The following is a 20,178-nucleotide window of genomic DNA, read 5'->3' on the forward strand; positions in this document are numbered from 1 at the left end:
CCTATTTAACTCAGCAAAAAGAATAGGAGGACTTGTGGCACCTTAGAGACTAACCAATTTATTTGAGCATAAGCTTCACGAAAGCTTATGCTCAGATAAATTGGTTAGTCTCTAAGGTGCCACAAGTCCTCCTTTTCTTTTTGTGGATACAGAGTAACACGACTGCTACTCTGAAACCTATTTAACTCAGGTAAGTTTCTATCCTCAGTAATTACTGCATCATTACTACACAGTATCACACACTGCTACGCAGTCCCTCCCATAACCACTGTACACCCCTTGCAAGTGCTTCTGCAACCTATGGACATACTGCAAAATAAAGCTTCTTAGTGCAGGGTGGATTTATCCCGTATTGTGCTAATTGCCTTGCTCAGGTTTAATAATTCAAACAGCTGTGAGAGCTGGATTCCCCCCATCCCCAGTTGTAATTAGCATGAAAGGGCTTTTTTCCCTCTCTCTTCTGCATTTGCTTCTTTTTAAATTCCATGAAATGACTTTGCTGTAGGGCTCCCTAGCCAGGTGAAATATCTTGTAAGGAAATAGACACAACCCAGAAAAAAAAAAGTGGGGGAGAGGTAAAATGTCCAGAAGCAAAGCACAAGTTGATGGTTCATTGTGGGAGACTATTACTTCTCATCTTTATGGTCCGAGTCCCTGCAGGCTGAGCTTAAAATATAAAACAAAACCCCCACACGTACGCACACAAAATCTCATTGACAGCTTTAGGGCAGGAATTCAAAATAAAGAAGAACCCAACAACAAAAATGAAAGGAATGTTTGTGAAACTAAATGTTCTGAATTTGTTTACAATTCCCCTGTGTTGGTGCCAGGCCTGGCTTTCGTTGTTCCACAGGATTAAATCAACTGCCTGTGCGCGGGGGCGGAATTTCTGACGCGAGTCCCTTTTTTTTTTTTTTTTTAATTTGCAAATGTCACCCAAACACATTTTCAGTGGAAGAATCTATGTGTTGGCTTTATCCCCCTGTTGGATTCTAATTATTTATTTCACAGTAGCAACTATGCACCAAGCTAAGTTTAGGGCCTCATTGTGCTGGATGCTAAACATAAGCATAGTAAGACAGTCGCTTCCCTGAAGAACTTGCAATTGAAATAGACTAGGGAGAGGAAGGGTGGGAGGGGAAACAGGTGCAGTGCGATGAAGTGACTTGCCCAAGGTCACACAGTTAATCAGTGGCAGAGCCAGGAATAGGTCCAGATCTGCAGACTCCTACTCCAGTGCCCCTCCATCATTAATCTTAGCCACTCCCATGCTGGACTGTGATTGGATTTTTCATTTTTTTACTTTTTGATTGATCAATTTCTCCCAACTTCCTGGTGCCTAACAGACTGTAAAAGGAGACTCTCCCTTGGTGAAACATTAAGTGTAAGATTTTTTTCCAAGAGAGCACCTGTTCTTCCAAGATTTCCAGACCCAAGCTAGCTAGAGCACTAGTCACATGTTTGGCTGTTTATCTCACCTTGAAATGAACCTCTGAATCTTCTCTCTGCTAATAAAAAACACAGTTTAAAATCACTGAAATATCTTGTAGACACATGTGGTACAAATATGGACCTTCCACATTAGCAAAGGTGGCAGTCATTGTATCTGGGTTAGGTTTTGGTTGGAATCAGGGCTAGTGAGGGTAGCAGGGGCAGATTCAAGGTGCTGGAGGGTGGGAAATTTGCTCCTCCATCTGACACCTCTCTCTGGCGCTCTTCTGCTGCTAGGAATGGGGAGGTGTCGTCTCCTCCTCCCTGACTCTAGGGATCCCTACCATTCCAATCTCTTTGGTTAGTACCATGCTGTACATGGGTCATGTGGCATTACGGTTACCACCTCTGAAATGCCAAAAAGAAAGGCACATCCCTGCTACACACACACACAAGGCAAGCCCGACACAACCACAACCCCAAATCATAAGGCAACTCCCCAACTCCCTGCTGACAGTATCTAGAGAGGTAACACACACAAATAAGATTAATAACGTCTCCTGTCTCCTCACTCTCGCAAGACTCAAACCCTCTCTCACACACGCACAGTGCGCCTGTGTGTTGGTGGGCAGACACGTGCTTTATTTTCAACAGTTTTGATCTGTTATCGCTTAAACTGCGGAAGGTGGGAACGCTGCAGCATCTTTAGCTGGACCCAGAGACTTTTAACATTTGATATCCCAGTGTATGGTGGTGATAATGCAATCTTTAGACCCACATAAAAACCCTGCAGATTCAATTATCTTTCCAACAACTGGCAAATCCATTAAAAACCTGCCCAGGCCAGACAAATACCAGCCAGGTGGTAACCCTAACGTTTCATTAAGGGCTGCATTGCTCCGCTCACTCCACTTGAAAACTGGCAAAAACTAGAGGTGCTCTGACTCAACATGTCCCCCAGAGCTGCCTGCAGAGCCTCAAAGTTCATGTGTTTCTCGAGTATCACTCATTTTGAGTTTCCCTTTCCTTGTCTGAAACATTGCAGAGCTGGACAGCTTAAATGTCACAGCAGGAAAAATTTGATTAGGTACCCAAAGCTAACAGAGTTGAACCATCTCTTTTGAGGAGCATTTTGGTGTCCTACAAATGGCAATGCAGTACGGCTGGCGGGGGTGGTGACTTTTTCCTGTCCCACATGAATGTTTGAGATTTAAAAGAAAAAAATGTCCTGGTCCAAATCAGGACAAAAAGTCCATCTCAAAAATTTTTGGGATCCTAAAAACCAAAAAAAACCCAAAACATTTCAGCTTGGGTCAATCAAAATGTTTAGTCTCGATAATTTTGAACCATTGTATGTTGATTATTTTGGCCTTTTTTAAAACATCAATGAAGTTACATTTCTAATCAAAAAGTCATTTCGAACCGAAAAAACAAAACTTTTCATTTCATAAAAGGGAACAATGGGAAGTTTTGACAATATGGAAACTTTTTGAGTCAGGAAATTCAGCAGAACTGAATCCAAAACCACCAAAAACAGATTTGGTTTGGGTTCATCAGCATTTTTTGGTGAAAAAAGGTTTTGTCAAAAATTTCCCAAACAGTTCTACAGTTCAGCTGAATTTGAGCTATGCAACAGTGACTTCTAGTGGCTGGTTCAGTTAGTCTTGTGTCTGACTGGAAGATGATTGAAGAAGGCAAGTCAAATTGGTGTTGGTTTTGTATATCTCTGCCTTAACCTTCCTCCTTGATCTTTGCTCATTGGGGGATATGAGAAGTGGGAGATGAACGACACTGTAAGCCACAAACCATTTCATAAGACATAAAAATACCTCTGTCAGGCTGTTTCCTAGACTCCAGTTGGTGCTGAAAGGGAGTAATTACGTTTGAACGCAATGTCACTGGTGCTCGACTGAGCTGTACAACTTCCACTCTGTGATACAAAAACTCACATGAGCCGCGTTCGCTAGCTTTCAGGGCCATCCAGCCTTGTCTTTGCCTGCTGGGACTGCAATCTAAATGTCTCTCATTACAGCAGTCCTTATCCCCACATTAGTTCTGCCTCGCACCAAATACGAGTAATAAGGGATAATGAAGATCTCTGGTTTGAAGCACAGTGGCTTTGCAATGTCAGCGAGGCCGAGGCATTGCGGCTTTGTCTGTAGCTATCTGATAGAAGATCTGCTTCTAATTATGGCTACTGATGATCTCATTGGTGCTAGTTCCCCCTCCCGCCCCTGTTCCCTTGAGATACCATGGCATCTTTCATCGTGCAATCTCTGCCCTGATATTTCAAGCAAAGGTTACGGTGCTTGAGAATAAGAAGCAATGGCACCAAAATGTTGTTGTGAATTGGCAAGTGAGTTCAAACAGCAATGTTAGCATATGAATCTGTGCAGCGCTGCCTGCTCCAAGCTTTTGGAAATCAAGAGTCAGGATACAAAAAAATATGAGGTTGGCTTCAAAATTATGGGATTTTTTTTAAATGGGTTCTTTTTGTTCCCTTTTTTGTTTTTGTTTTTTGAGATCTAGGTTTCAACGTTTTCAAGCTTTTCTCCACAACCATGAAGCCTAGAACCTTACTTGTTTTTTTTATGTATGCTGAAATTTTTCTCTTATTCACATGACTCTAGGAGCTGGGGCTTTGAGAAAATAACAAATGTTATGAGACACATGATAAATTCATGAGCGTTGGCAACTCTTGTAATGGTAGCAAGGACACCACAGAGAATTTTTGGTTAGGCTTGGTTTTGTCTAGAAAGACTCCTTCTATTTTATCAGAGAGCCCAGGGTTCTCCTTTTACTCTCCCTGTTAAATGTTCAGTTCCCATCTGAAGGTACCTTGAGATCCTGCAAAATAGATGCTTTCCCTGTCCAGAGAAGTAAGACCATGAGTACACAATATTCTTGATGCTCTGTGTGTGTGGTATCCACACTGGAAGGAAAGAGAAGAAGAGGCAAAGATGGAGAGGAAAGAGTGGGGGCTGGTGGGAAATATGATTTTACATTTAGCGTTAGTGCTCAGCAATGAGATGTTCATAAGAGAGCGGAGCAGCCCCGGAACAGGCTACTGGCTAGAGTGAGGATATTGTGTATACACGGACAAGTAACTCAGCGATAGCTAGCCAAACACACATGCCCCAAGAAGTTGAGGAGACATTCCTAATGGTTTGTATGATTTAACCAACACCTGGACATGTGCATAGTTTTATCTGCAGGAGTTGGACTGGGGGCTTCATTTCTGCAAGAGGCCACAGTATGCAATACTGTGTCTGGATCCCTAAAAATTGGTGGGTAATTGCATGACCCCTAACACTTGTAGATATGCAAGTTACGATCAACCTCAAGCTGCTACAGATCGCTTGATGTCCTGAAAGGATCAGGGCAGAATTCACACGCTGACGACATTCTGGGGGTTTTGACCTGCTGCTGCATTGTACGGACATAGAGGGGAAGACGGTCCAGGCCCTAAAGAATTTACAGCTGGCAACTTCACACAAGACGAGAGTGCGCCCACTCTGAATAGTGCACTGTGCAGCAGTCATCCCCCACCAGGTGCTGAGCCATTGTCCAAATCAAATTCAATCTCAGGGGCAATTGCTGCCCTTGGTTGGGTTTCTACCCCAGCCAAATGCAAGGGCCACATGTCCCCTCTTGGGTGTGTTCCCTTTTCCTTGGGACATTTACTTCTGTGGAAAGGGCCTATGTGCCACTCAAGTCCCATTTAAAATCTATTTTGAGGGGTTAAGGTTATTTTGATATCAGATGGTATTGTGAAGAGAAGGGACATTTCCTGTTAAAGTCCCACTTAATAGCCACGGGGCAGACTGTTTCCATGGACATCAGTGGCAAAAATCTCATTGACTTGAGTAAAGGAAAATCAGGCTTCTGTAATGTGTGGGAGTTTTAGCAGATGCTCTGGTGTTTCCTTACTGTCGTGTAGGCTTTCCCTTTTCCTTACTCCTTCTGGGGCTGTGCAGCCTGTCTCTCTCTCTCTCTTTTATTCTTTCCTTGGCAGGGTTTCCCTGAGTTTCCCCACAAAATGGAGAGTACAGAGCAGAAGTGGTGTTACGGGAGGCCCCATCCCTTTAAAGTGCTCTGAGCTGCAGCTTTCATCTGAAGATGATGCTGTTAATTCTCATCTGGCCAGCAATGTGCTGCCAGCAACTTGACTTTAAGAAGATAGCACAAACATTTTCTCCCATAATCTGCAGTAAATACCGTATTCCAGGGAGGCTAGAGAGACCAAGAAACATAACCCCTAGTTTTGCCTGTCCTCAGGAATGCTCCCTCTTAACCCTGACCAAGGAGAGAGGCAGTAAACGCGCCATCCAGTCTCTGTTCCTTCACAATGTCTTGAATACACTGAGAAGTCTGGCACAATGTTCAGTTTGTGTCACATGATGGGGAGGGGAGGACCCATGGAGCTGTCTAAGGGTGGCCTCTCCCCCGAGAATGGATGGAGTCTGGTACAATCCTAAGGCAAAGTCTTCTACAGCCGTGTTCTTATGAACCCAAAGATAAGTCATCTCTGGGCAGGATGGTTTAGCAGCATCCATGGGCAATGGGGCTGGGCAGAACATGACTTCATTATATGCAGGGAAGCCATCCCAACCCTCCCCCTTCAATTCAGTCACAAAGTTTTAACAAGGGGCACCAGAGAAGCTCATCCAATATAATCTCAGCTTCTGGCCCAAGGTGGTGTCAGGCAACTGGGTGCTAAATAGGGTTGTCCTTTTATAGGGGTTTGAGAGCAAGGAGATATGGTATGAGTAGTTGTATCTCTAATGTATTTTAGCAATCATGGTGTGCATTGAGGATGAGCAGGAGGTTGCTTGGAAACACTAAGCAGTTAGTACTGTCTCTATAGGATAAATGGTTGAGCCCATAGTAGGTTATTGCACAGAATGATTTGGCCTATGCAAGTTGGTTTCATAGATGATAAAGGCAGAAAGGACCCCTGTGATCATGTAGTTGACCTCCTACATAGAACTTCCCTGAATTATCATCTGTTTGACCTAGAGCCGATCTGTTAGAAAACCATCCTATCTTGATTTTAAAACTGCTAGTGATGGAGAATCAACCACAACTCTTGGTAAGTTGTTCTAGGGGTTAATCTGCAGCAGCCTGATGGTATAACCAGCCTGGACAGGGTGGGATCTCCGTGGCTACCACTGAATCCAAGTTAACCACTGCCATTCCTGGCTGTTTGCTGAGTATTTGATATACAGTGCATTGAATTCAGTGTCTCTTCTATGCTGCGCACCATGATACGACAAACATCTCCTGTCTTCAGAAGCTCAGATAATGCAATAACCACCTCAAGTGCTTCCCAGCTGTTAACATATCATGAAAAATAAAGGAAGCTATTACCAGACAGGAGATGAGCTGGATATGAAAATAGCCCCTTTTCCTAGGCAAGATTATTGCACTGAGGAAATGGAAAAGACTCATTTTCTTTTGCAAGACAACTGGTACTTAGCTTTAGAAATGTATGTTGCAGTTCCTTGAACAGTTTTTTTTTGAAGTAACTCCAGTGAGAAAATCTAACTCGGTCCCTTCTTTCTCATTAGGTTTGGTGAGAGAGGAACTTGTAAAGGTTTCACACTAAAGGCTGTAACTTGGAGCGAATGTTGGTTTATTTGGGAAGGTCAATTTTCTATGTCATGGATCTGAGTTCATGCACAAGGTCTGCTCCAAGTCCTGTTGAAGTGAATGGAGATCTTTCCATCAGCTGTAATGGGAGTTAGATCAGGGCCATAGGTAGGACATCCTAGAAAGATCCCTTCCAGGTTTCTGACCAGAACTTTGGATCAATCAAAACAGAGACAACCCACAAAGAAACCTTCCTAGATTTTTAGTGTGGCGTTTTCAAAGGCGGCTAAGAACACAAATCCCATTGACTTTCAGTGGCACTTTTACTTGTTAACTCTCTTGGGTGTTTTTGAAAAGCCCACCTTACATTCAGAGCATTTAGTCTGTTACAGATAGACCTCTAGCCTGGCTAAGCATATCCTACAAAACGTCTGACTTTGTGCCTTAATGCTTCATTTTAGTGCATTGCTTAAAAGATCTTGTTAAGCTAGGACACAACATGAGTGTCATTACTGCGGGTGCTACAGAAATGGGCATTCACTCCATTAAAAGACCCGATAGAATGTCCTTCCAGTTCTTCTTACGCACTACCTCTCTCTTCTCTGCCCCCTCTCCAGTTTTTTAACATACTTTTTGGAATGTGGACACCAGAACTGGATGCAGTATTCCAGTATCAGTCTCCCCACTGCTGAATCACCTCCCTTTCCACACTCACTGCTCTGTTTATTTATCCATGGATGGCTTTAGCCCTTTTTACCACAGCTTCACACTGAGAGCACGTGTTGCACAGCTTGTCCACTAGGGCCCCTAAATCCTTTTCCGAGTTGCTGCTTTCCAGGGGACAATCCCCCATTCTGCAGATGCCGCCTGCCTCCTTTGTTCCCAGATGTATGGATTTGCATAGGGCTTTATGGTGTGCAAAGTGAAACAGTGCAATAAATTCCTTGAGGAAATGAGTGTGTTTACCATGCGGAATAATAAAAAAAAATTCCATGTTTCTCCTTATGTCTCAGCTTGACTATGTGTCTTTCTGTCTTGTAGCCGGATGAACTGACCAACGCTTTGGAGATCAGTAACATTGTCTTCACCAGCATGTTTGCCCTGGAGATGGTCCTCAAGCTCCTTGCCTTTGGTATCTTCGGTTACATCAAGAACCCATACAACATCTTCGACGGGATCATAGTCATCATCAGGTCACTGCACGCTGCATGATACTTTCCACCATTCGCCTCCAAGTAGCTCGAGGAGACTTTAGACATGTCATGTCATGCAGGGGGTAGGAGTGACGTGGGTTAGTGTGAATTTAGAGCTCAGTGGGATTAATAGCGTCTTGGCCTTTTAGGGTCGTATCTTTAGAAGTGCTGTCCAAACGAAATGGACGTGACAGACGAGGAGTTCTATTTCTGCCATACATCTGGCGGCGTGGTGAATTTTCCACAGAAAATTCTGGGGAAAGCAGTGTAATGACCCCAAGTTGCAGCAGCACAGAGGTTTCCCAGAACGAATACATGAATATGTGACCTGGAAAGGCAAGAACAGGGCTGTGAGAAGGTGGGATACAATAAGTAATGGGTGTGGTGTCCACTGCAGGGGGCTCCCAACATCAAAGAGCAAGTGGTAGGGGTGCTGCAGATTTGGGGTGGGTTGTGCTGGCCCATGTGCATGGGAGAGGCTTCTGCGTCTGTCCATGCTGTAACTGGCTTGGCCCACACCAGTCATCCCCTGAGCTTCGTGGCTGCTCAATTCACTCTAATTTTGAGAAAGAAAAATGTCGGGCCAGATCCTCTGGAGGTGTAAATCAGCATAGTGCCGTTGACGTCCATGGTGGGATGCCGCTTTACACCAACTGATGGCTGGGCCCATGGAGTTGAAATAAGTCATGACAATTAGAGAGGGGTGCAGACCCAAGTCCCAGATCCAAACAACTTCAAACTCTCTGAGATTGTTCAAACTTCAAACCCAATTTTACACTTGGCTCCGTCTCTTTATAATAATAATCTGAACTAAAACCCCCATGTTTAAACCCTCTGGAATTTCAGGGCCTTCCAAAATCCTGATCTAAATTTTGTGGCTGGAGCCCATCTCTGATTTTCAGTGGTCCAGACCAACCATGCATCTAGAACACCATTAAGTCATTTACTTTATCGCTAGATGCTGTAGCAGGTTAAACAACACTAAACTGGCTACAGAGGAAATAGATTAAGCATATATATTGAAGGGGGCTGATTCTGAGATCTTTCCAAGGTCAAGAAGGAGGCAGAGCAGCAGAGACAAATATGCAAGTTGACTTCCCCCCCCCACCCCCCTTTGTAAGTCCCATCTGTTCCTACAGCGCACTCTGATCCCAGGTCACAGGCTTGGCCAGACAGACACCCTGCAAGCTACTCACAATCCAATTAGCTACGGGTTTTGTTGTACTGTACATCAAACTGCTACAGGTCGGACAAGGACAGTGAGTTTGTTGTTTTCCCTCTTATGCTCCCGTAGTGTCTGGGAGATCATTGGCCAATCCGATGGAGGCCTTTCTGTGTTAAGAACTTTTCGGCTGCTCAGGGTCCTCAAGCTGGTACGCTTCATGCCTGCCCTTCGCCGCCAGCTGGTGGTCCTGATGAAGACGATGGATAACGTGGCCACCTTCTGCATGCTGCTCATGCTCTTCATCTTTATTTTCAGGTACCACCGACAGCTGCTTTTCTTCTTGAATTAATTGTTTGGCTTGATTAAATAATATGCAAATTAGAATGATAATAGAGCATGTTTGCCATGCAGCCTAGATGACAGAAGGGCTCACAATAGACTGACAGGCAGATATTCAACAGATGATTTACCACTTTGAGGTCTCAGTGTTTCATGCAATCCTTGTAATTCTGCAGACAAATGAAGAATACAGACAACAACAGAAAAACAATCGCTCCAGAGTTCCTGAGAGGCACAGTACAGGAGCAGCAGAAGCTTCCTAAAATTGGGGGGGCCACCAGCACCTGAACCGTGGCCCTGCCCCCTCTGTGCCACCCCTCTCCCCTAAGGCCCCGACCCTGCACCGCCTCTTCCCGCCCCCCCCCAGAGACCCCCTCTATTCCGACACTCCTGACCCAGGAAGTTGTCCACAAATGGAACTTGATGGCTTAATGTTTTAGAGGGAGGAAATATGGGGTCCAGGAATTACTTTTTAACACTAGTCTACAGCTGAATGGCTCAGGGGGTTGATAACAGGGCATGCAGCCTGTCACCAGCTCCGCCCCACTGAGTTCTGGATTTGACTCTGACCGAGGTCAATAGTGATGAAACATGATCCAGAGAAGCAAGAACAACTATGGAGGGAGAGTGGGCACAAAGTGGGCAGTTGACCTAATGTTCTTTCGGGGAGCTATTTACCTCACCTTGTAGCGAATAGCAGGGGTCATTGCCGGTGGGTGTTTAGGAGCCAAAATTAAATGGATTGTTGGTCTTATTAATTTGGTAGTGGACAACTATCTGTAGCACCAAAAGTCACTTCCCAGCAACTTCATGGGATCATCTGTCCATGTCAAATAGAAGACTTTAGAAATAATAGTCCAGATTCTCAGATGGTTCAAATTAGCGTATTTCCATGGATGTGGTCCACTGGCGTCAGTGTAAATTACCTGAGAATTTGCCCCAATACCTATGACAAACATCTTGGAAGATGGTATTTTTTATTAAATACTCAGAAAGCACCAGGAATTTATGTCAACTGTTAAATCTTCTGAATGTTTCCCCGGGCTTGTGTAATTCCAAGCTGTTTTCTCTATTCTTTCGCTGTTTGATGTCATTCATACTTGTATATTTGTCATGCATATTGTATATTTGTCATGCTTATGTCATACGGAATAGTTCCTGGCCACATATCCATTACGCTGCTTTGACAGAAGGAACTCAAAAGTGGGGGAATAGCTACCATTGCAGTTGCCACTAATTGGCCGCTTTGTTGGCATTATCAGCAAAGAGAACGAGGACTGAATGGTTAATGAAGATTGAGTGACCCTCGCAAGATCCTGGAAGTGGTCAAATCAGGTGTAAGGTCTATTTTTCATAGAAGATCCCTTTCTGGGAAAATCTCTGCGACCTGGCTGGCATGAGCCATGACAGGTCAAATGTGCCTTGTTACACTAACATTTAGTGAAGGTATCCGCTTTTTGCCTGAGTCCTATATAATGAACGGAAAGCAGCCCCTCCTGCACCCTCAGGCCTCTTCAGAAATTCCTCAGAGAGGATACTGGCGATAGAGCTGGATTGTCTGAAGAGTCTGCAGCCATGTCACCCATAATTCCTTGGGCCAGTAACATCCATTCCAGGTCAAAGGCTGCATAAGGTGTAGAAAGCTCACCAACTAGTATTGAAGCTGTCTCAATGGGAACCCAGAAGCCATCAGGCTCTGAAATGGAGGGTCACCTGTAGGCATCTGGACTGAAATGGCAAGTAGAGGCTGTGGGCCTCAAGAACCAGTACATTCGGTGATGGTTCACCAGGGAGTTAGTGCAGGAACATAAGGACAAAAGTTATATCTAAGTCATGCTATTCTGCTTTCATCTTCTGGAAAGGCTCTTTTTTTGCGTATAACAAACCCGCGCTCTGATTCACCTTATAGTTGGTGTCCTCCTCTAAGGAGGACTCATTTCCTGCCTGCGGGAGCACAGATAGCACTCTCTATAGACCTACAATGTGCAGCTGGGAAAAGAAAGTGACCCCCAAAAGCGCTAAGATGCTCCCTGAAACCATGTGTCTCATGCAGTGATGTCTTCTATGTCGCTTCCTTTCCCTCTCCAGCATTCTCGGCATGCATCTTTTTGGGTGCAAGTTTAGCTTGAAAACTGATACGGGGGACACAGTTCCAGACAGAAAGAATTTTGATTCCTTGCTCTGGGCCATTGTGACCGTGTTTCAGGTAAGATCTGGGACCGCTGATGAGTTTTATTCTCTACCAAGCAGACAAATGTTGTTGCTTTTCAAAAAACTTCATTCACAGCATCACAGAGTTAACTGGACAAACTTACCATGAAAGAGGTTTGTTTCGGTTCTTCCCAATGAATCGACTGGTCTCAGGCTAGCTCTGAGTGGGCAAATGCCCTTGTCACAAAACCCACCACTGTGTCGATCTCGCTTCTTAGCAAAGGCGAAAGCCTGAGAAGGAATAGAGATTGAACGGCACTTTCATATCATTACACTTGTGCAAATAACAGATTTTCTCAGTTCAGTTTTGATTAAACTAAAAAGTAGGAAAAAAATTCTGGTCGCTCAAAAACACTTTGACCCAAAACAAAACATTTTGTTACATTCAGGGGTTTTTTAACCTTTGCTTTTTCCTTATATCTGGAAAAATCAAGATAGAATGTTTTGACTTCGGGGGAATTTTTTTCCCCCAGACTGAAACATTTCAGCAGATTCAACATGAATGCATTAAATGTTTCAGTTGACCCAGATCTGCATTTTTTGGGGCCAAAATTCAAGAAATTTTGCCCAGCTGCAATCATTACACAATTCAGGTTGAAACATATTGGTCATTTTGAAGGAGGTTTCTAAAACCATTCAGTGCTGTACCTGTTCCATGAATAGACAGAAGACTTCTGTCTCCAAGGATACCGATCCAACACCTTCCTCCAGCACTGAAATTCACTTTTTAAAAATACCGTGTTTTAGAATTGGGGGACGAACAGACTGTCTCAGGTCAATCTAGCTCAGCAAATTTTGTAGGTGCTGGCTACACAAACAGTGGAGTTGGGATGAGGATTGCTGGACTGGTAAAGACTGTGACACAAAAGAAAAGCAAGGCAGAGGACTGGAAAATCTCTATGTAAACTTGCCGACTTTCCTGTGTAGACAAGATCTAAGGTATCATTAGAATGACTCATGTATTTCATAACAGAGCAATGAAGCAACTTATTCCAGGAAGGTATTTCTCCGTAACATTAGCTGTCTTTCCGCTTAAGAAATGAGCCCTTAGAATGCGAAGCAGAGTGAGTATATTAAAGGCCCCCTTACAACCACCAACAGACTTAAACTGGGTATAGTGGAGGAGAGCTTAGGAATGTTAAGCAGGATTTCTACGTACAGGACAGGTGCACCTCATTAAATGAGTGGCAGTCCATGTGCAAACTGATCCAAACTCTCCATAATGCAGAATGTTAGCTCTCCCCTATATAAACAAAGACAGATTTTAATTCACTGCGAGGGGAAACTGACAGCACTTCCATGAGGTTCCTACTGTTGTAATAGCGGCTCATGTATTTATTTTTAACATTCAAAGTCATGTGTGTAAATAGATTCAGTGTGATGCACAAGGACATAACCTTACGGGGAGGCACAGGGCTAATGGGAGGCACAGGACTAAATGCAGCCGACTATATTTTCCCACCCCCAGATGCCGCCAACTTGTTGTTCCTGTTTTATAGCAGTGCTAGAGGACATCTTCATAGTAGAGTCTGGATTAACGAAGGGCAAGAAACCATCCTCTTCTTTCTTTTCTTTTTTTTTTTTAAATCCCTGGGTTTTTCAGCTATGGAAACATTGGCGGCTAGGAATATCTTAAGTGAATCTTATGAAGGCTCCTTAGACTAGTCTTTTCAAAGAAAATATGTTTTCCTGCCAGTTTATCTTTTTTCCACCCAACAAGCACTTGTTTCCTTTCCTGAGTTTCTGGAGATCCCTCGTATCAATGACTGTGAGGAAAACCTGGGGTTTTTTCCCAACGTCAGTTAACTCATAATGAGAAAAAATGTTCTGATTAAAGGAAAGCATGGCCCTGAAAAAGTGTGACCATCTCTTGATACAAAACTGGTGCCATCGCAGGCCTGTCAACTGGTAGCCGATCACCAGAGTACATGTAATCATTTGGGAACTTCCCCACCAAACAGTAGAACTCGCAGCTTGTGCAGCTGATAGGTTACCAGAGTGGGGATTTGAACTAGCAACCCTTGTGGGTCATAATGCTACTAGGCAAGCTGAACGAGGAGCCAGGGCAGAAGAGTATCCCAGGAAGAAGCCGCAGCTTGCAGATCTATCTCAGGTGCTGAGATCTAAATAAAGAGATCCTTTGCTGTCTCATCTGATTAGATCTCTAGCCGGTCAGAAAGGAGAGCGGGTGCTGCCTCTGTAAAGGAGGAAGGGATAAATCAGTGATTCAATGTGCATTTTAAACCAGCTGCTCCCGGCGAGCAGCGAGGAGTAATCGGAAAGTCTTTCCTTCCCACTCCATGCAGATCCTCACCCAGGAAGACTGGAACGTGGTGCTCTATAATGGCATGGCATCCACCTCCTCGTGGGCGGCACTCTACTTCGTGGCCCTGATGACCTTTGGCAACTACGTGCTCTTCAACCTCCTAGTTGCCATCCTGGTAGAAGGCTTCCAAGCAGAGGTAAGGAGGCTTAGCAAAGCAATGGGGCAGGGAACTGGCAGCTGCACATAGGAAATGGGTGAGGGGGTCAGCCTCATGGCCTCTTCATCAGTAGGGAAATAGCACCTTATCTCTAAACAACCCTCCAAGGACCACAGCAGTACCTGACCCCCCAGACCCTCCAGTAAAGCCCACCAGCTGGAACAAGATAGGACACTGGTAATCCAGTGCTCATGGGAAAGGGCCAAATTGAATTAAGCCTGGTCTACACTTCACAGGTGGTGTTGCTGTATCAGCTAGTTAGTGGTGGGGGCAGTTACTGACATAAATAGGTCGGCATAAGTCCTAGGGTGGATGCAGTTATACAATGGATGCAGTTATAAGCAGAGTAGGAGTGATAAAGCTTGTGATGAGGTGCCCTTGTGATGCCTGTCTAGCTCTGATGGTTCCATTCTAGAGAGGATGATCCAGTGGTTAGAGCACTTGCCTGGCATTCACAAGACCACGCTCCACCAGGTTTCCGGTGTGACCCTGGGCAAGTTGCTATGGGTATGTCTCCAGTTTGTGCTGGAGATGTAAACTGAATCATCCTGAGCGTGGTCCCAGCTGAGACTTGAGGCACGGACTTGGGTGACTGGATGCTTGCACCACTGTGACTATGCTTCTGGTTTGAGCGTGCTAATGTGGGTATGTCCTCTTGCTGGAATGTACACCTGCCGCTCCTGCACAGACGTGTCTACACTAGGAGCTGGGGATGTAGATTCCCAGCTTGAGGAGATATACTCGTGCTAGCTCTCACTGAGCTAGCGTGCTAATAATAGGATGTGCCCAGTGGGATGGGCTCACCGCTCTGAGTGCGAACCTATGGTCTCTGGCGGCAAGTACTGGGGTCAGAACCACTGGTCTGACCCCATATGGCTGTTCTTATGTACCACCACCTGAAAATGAGTGCTATAACAGTATATGTGGCCAGGGGCCTGGATAATGTCCAATTGCCTTATCTTGGGTAAGGAAGATTAAAGAAATGACTATTTCTCAGTCTGCTTTGAGACGTTCCCAAGTGTCAATCCTGGAACCCGCTGACCTATTCTGCCCTTCTCCGTTTTTTCCTTTGGAGCAGGACAGATCCATATGTAGCATGGAGTTTTAAATGAGAATTATGATCCCATTTCTGGTTTAATATATTATCCAGAAGCTTTTGTGAAGTCAGTAGGGCACGGACATGATTTTGAGACTCACCTAAAATCATCCAGCCTCAGTTCAAGTTGAAAATAATGATCCAAAACGCTTGAATCACATTTTTGGATTTTTTTTGTATCCCAAGGCATGCAAGAACAGAGAGGCTGCTCAGCGTTTTGGAATATCGAACCAGCGCTAAGCCCATGGGAACTCAGAAACAAAATGAGGAAGGGTTTCAATTTTCATTCTCTAAATTCCCAGGGTGTGGAGAGGAAAGAAAATCTTTTATTTATTTCAGAGTAGCAGCCGTGTTAGTCTGTATCCACAAAAAGAACAGGAGGACTTGTGGCACCTTAGAGACTAACCAATTTATTTGAGCATCAGCTTTCATGAGCTACAGCTCACTTCATCGGTTGCATAGAATGGAACATATAGTTAGATAGATAGATATACAGATAAGATGGAAGTTACCAACAGACTCCAAGGAGAAACTGCTGAGCTTGAATTAATATGCAAACTAGATACCATTAACTTGGGTTTGAATAGAGACTGGGAGTGGCTGGGTCATTACACCTATTGAATCTATTTCCTTAAGTATCCTCACATCTTCTTGTCAACTGTCTAAATGGGCCATCTTGATTATCACTACAAAAGTTTTTTTCTCTTGCTGATAATAGCTCATCTTAACTAATTAGCCTCTCACCGTTTGTATGGTAACTTCCAACTTATCTGTATGTGTATGTGTATATATATATATATATATATATATATATATATATATATATATATATATATATATATATATCTTACTATATGTTCGATTCTATGCATCCAATGAAGTGGGCTGTAGCCCACGAAAGCTTGTGCTCTAATACATTTGTTAGTCTCTAAGGTGCCACAAGTCCTCCTGTTCTTTTTATTAATTTGTTAATTATTTTTGATAGCTTTTCACCTTGTCCCCAGAAATCTCATCGTCTTCATATTTTTTCTGCTTACATTGCATTACATTACACCGAGACAACACTGCGGTTCACTGTGAAGTACCACTGAAATATGCATGCACCAGAAACACCCTTCTCCTCAAATTTCACAACTACATTTTCCCCCTTTAAGGTGATCTGCATGGTTTCCATTATTAAAAAGTCCGTTCCCAGCTTCCCGATAAGTACCAGGACAGGCAAATGGACAGAAACAGCTAGTTTGAAAATCTTATCTTCATTGTTTATTCCCAGACTCTCAAAGCGGCTTTCTCAGGATCACAGATCTGTATGATACATGCACTTTGCCAGGGATGCTACAACTCTTCACATCCTTGCCTCTTAGCAGAACTGGCATGATCCTGTTTCTATTGAAGCCTGTGGAAATTCTGCCACAGACTTTCGCAGAAGCAAGATCAGCCCCCAAAGAAGGAATCACCAGGGTTCATGGAGAATCTGGGCGGGCTGTGCTGTGCGGCGGGGTGGCAGCTGGCTGGAGTTTTGCTCTGCGGTGCTAGTTGTCTTCAAAATCCCACATGCTGTGCAGAAAGCTGGATCCAAAGCCTCTTGGAAAGTGCCTGGACTCTGGTACAGCCGGCTGGCAAGTCTGAGGCCGGTTCATTTACATTTTAAAGTGGTAGCTTTTCATGAATTAAACATAAAAATGAGTAACCCATCAATGCAATAACCCTGGTGGTGGTGATTTTTATATTGAACTCCCTTCGTTTGAAGCCGTTCCCCATGTCATCAGTTTTCAGTGTGCTGCAGATTTTTGCACTAGCCACTACGTCATAGAAGTTGTCAGTTGAAAAGGGTTTGAAAACTCGCAGCTGATCGGGACAGTTCGAGTTCTGGGCACCTAGTGGGGGAGGCAGTCTGAGATAATTGGCTGAACACATTAGCTGCATACTACTGCTAAAATGATCCATGGTGACATAGTTAACAACACTGGTCACTAAACGTTCATGATGAGCTTTCAGAGATACCAGCCAAATAGAAATGAATGAAAGTTTCAATCTAGACTTCCCCATAGCTTGTATGTGTTTTGAGGTGGGAGTGTAATATATGAAAAGGAACTGGGTACCTAGATTGTAAGTTCTTTGGGGCAGAGATTCTTTTTGTTCTGTTCGTACAGGACTTACCACAGTGGACCCATAGATGATGTGGGAATACAAATAATAATACTATTATGTGTGAGTATCACAGCCCACGGTTAGATGGAATCAGAATAGCTCAAATGTGTGTCATAGGCCCTGTATTGCTAATGAGAATCTCATTGAACTCAAGAGGCGGGGACTGTTCTTTTTTGGAGCTGAAGGATCTAAGTTTTATCTTTTTGCTTCTACCACCAAGTCCTATGCCGCTATAAATGTGAAATGTGTTACGATGGGTAGAATTTGAGTAATATGTGTTTGTTTGCCTTTGCCCAAATCATTCTTCACCTTGGTGCATCCCTCCAAAGTTGCCCGTATTTCATGACTCTTGCTGCTTTTGAAGCTCCTGTCTCTCAGGGTCCACTAGTGTGTCTCACACCTCCCGGCCCTCAGAGAAAATCCTTTAGGATATTATAAAAACGCTGAATGTGCGTGCCAGCCATGTACGCTGGGGAAGGGCCACCAGTATCAGCCTTTTGATCTTCAGCAGGTTCCAGAGATAGGAGGTCATAAACATTCCAGATGAAGCACACAGGCTGTGCCAAAAGTTAACAGCTAATTGAAATCCAGGAGTCCGCTGCGCAGGCCTCCTTTCTGTTCTGCCTGGGCTGTAGAGTAGATGCAGCTGTTTGATGTTGCCAGGCAGACCCAGCCAGTCCTACTTTGCACTTTTCCCCTGTTTTTTTTTCTAAGTGTAAGTCCACATTCATGCTCTGTTCCTTGCCCAATCAGCTTTATCGGCTACACTATTGCTGTTTCATTTGCACCCTTTAATCCCTGGGTGCTGGGCCCCAACTTCCCTTTGATAAGAAACTTGTCTTTAAATATGTTGTCATTGACGAAAACAAACAATGGAAGGGGGTGGGGGGGGAATGGGCCATGGGCCATGAATTATTCACTAGCTAGTCTTGGTGTGTGTGTGTGAGGGGGGGCGGAAATCAGTGCTTTTGTTATCCACTCTGTCTAGATACATTTTTAACTGTCTCGGGGAATTTATAATACTTCTGCTTATTCCAAGCTGTTTCATTCAGTAAGAGAGAGCAAGCAGAGAGAAATCATATTTGCCTCATATATTTTTCTGTGATGACTTCAGTGAACAAATAATGATGCATTAAGTGAGTCTGGTAAGGGTACCAGCCAAATGCCTGGCGGTAAAGAGAGTGTTCTGGTTTGTAACTTAGAGTTAAGCTAAAGGATAGTCCCCTTCTCCCTTGGATTATAGTTGGTCAGCTCTCTAAAGCTCCCTTCACATGCCCATGGCTCCAGACAAGTCCATCCCCACTTCAAATATCTTTTCTGGTTTCCCCTTACCTCCTGAAGCAAATGTAACCACCTTCCCCTTTTCTGCAAAGCCCTACACAATCAATCTCCTACATAGAATCATAGAAGTGTAGGGCTGGAAGGGATCTCAGTAGGTCATCTAGTCCAGTCCCTTGCACTCAAGGCAGGACTAAGTGATATATAATACTGTACATATAATGCTCTGGCTCTTGCCTCTATTCATTTGTCCCCTCAGCATGACCGACAACCGCCTTGGTTTACCATCTTGTGTTCTTACTACCAAATAGAACGCATGTTTACACACTGGCTCTCTGTCCCCCTCTAATAGCTGAAATACTATGAGCCCAGACTGCAGTGGACTAACAGCTACCGTGTCTTCTAGCTCGGATAGTCAAAACTCATATTTTTTAGCTCCAGAGGTCACAGGTTGAATCCTTGCTGTGGAAATAATGTTTGTTGCAAAAGCCACCCTGGCCTTTCCACAATGTCCTGTCTCCTGCTTGTTCTCTAAACGGCTGAATCATGTGCTACTATGAAGACAGAAATTGGTAGCCGTGTGCGATATTCTCGATAAATATGTAATTACAGTCTTCACAAAATGGACCCTGTTTTCTTGCTAGTGTTTAATGGCTCCTTTTGGAGCTGGTACAGACTGTGATTTAAACGTGTAAGAGACAGTTTTTAAAGCCTGCATCAGAACAGCCTAACCACCCCAGGAATTAAATTTGTAGCATGCATTTTTCTTGTTTCCTTCTTTAGGAGGCTTGGCAAAGCTTATGGCTAGAGGCTTGTCAATTGTCTCTTAGCAAGTACAGTATGCACTAGAGAAATCCCACCAGAGCCATATTTCAGCCATGAGGCCTTGTATCAAACTGCGTGCTAATAAATGAATAACTTAGCTCTAGTTTTTATACAGCAAAGACCGGCAAATCTTCCTTGGCTGCAACTCGCAGGAAGAAGCATTCAGCAGAGCTGAGGATTTTTTATTTTCCTGTGGCTTTATTCTTTGATTTGTTGACTAGCTGTTGATGCCAAAATATGAAAAATCTTTTAAACCGCAACCCTCACAAAGTCATATACTACAGAGGAACTTGTCTGAAGTCTTTTGCCTTGCTCTTCTTCTTTGACACTACGTGTGAGTATGATCAGAAAGGTGGTTATGTACAAATGGGCCTTTCTTAGTCATCCGATCACTCCAAGTCACGTGGGCTGACT

The 20,178-nt window shown here is 44.0% G+C and overlaps 1 protein-coding gene across 1 annotated transcript in view; it reads left to right on the forward strand.

The window, feature by feature from the left end:
- The window catches only part of CACNA1H (calcium voltage-gated channel subunit alpha1 H), a 478,708-nt gene that overhangs the window by 386,274 nt on the left and 72,256 nt on the right, over nucleotides 1-20,178 (forward strand). Inside the window, exons 10-13 of the mRNA XM_077827747.1 lie at nucleotides 8,065-8,216; nucleotides 9,511-9,696; nucleotides 11,809-11,926; nucleotides 14,238-14,393. Of these exons, the coding sequence (XP_077683873.1) occupies nucleotides 8,065-8,216; nucleotides 9,511-9,696; nucleotides 11,809-11,926; nucleotides 14,238-14,393 (612 nt within the window). The remainder of the gene's footprint in view (nucleotides 1-8,064; nucleotides 8,217-9,510; nucleotides 9,697-11,808; nucleotides 11,927-14,237; nucleotides 14,394-20,178) is intronic.

This window comes from Eretmochelys imbricata, chromosome 10 (genome assembly GCF_965152235.1).
Source record: "Eretmochelys imbricata isolate rEreImb1 chromosome 10, rEreImb1.hap1, whole genome shotgun sequence".
Lineage (NCBI taxonomy): Eukaryota > Metazoa > Chordata > Testudines > Cheloniidae > Eretmochelys > Eretmochelys imbricata.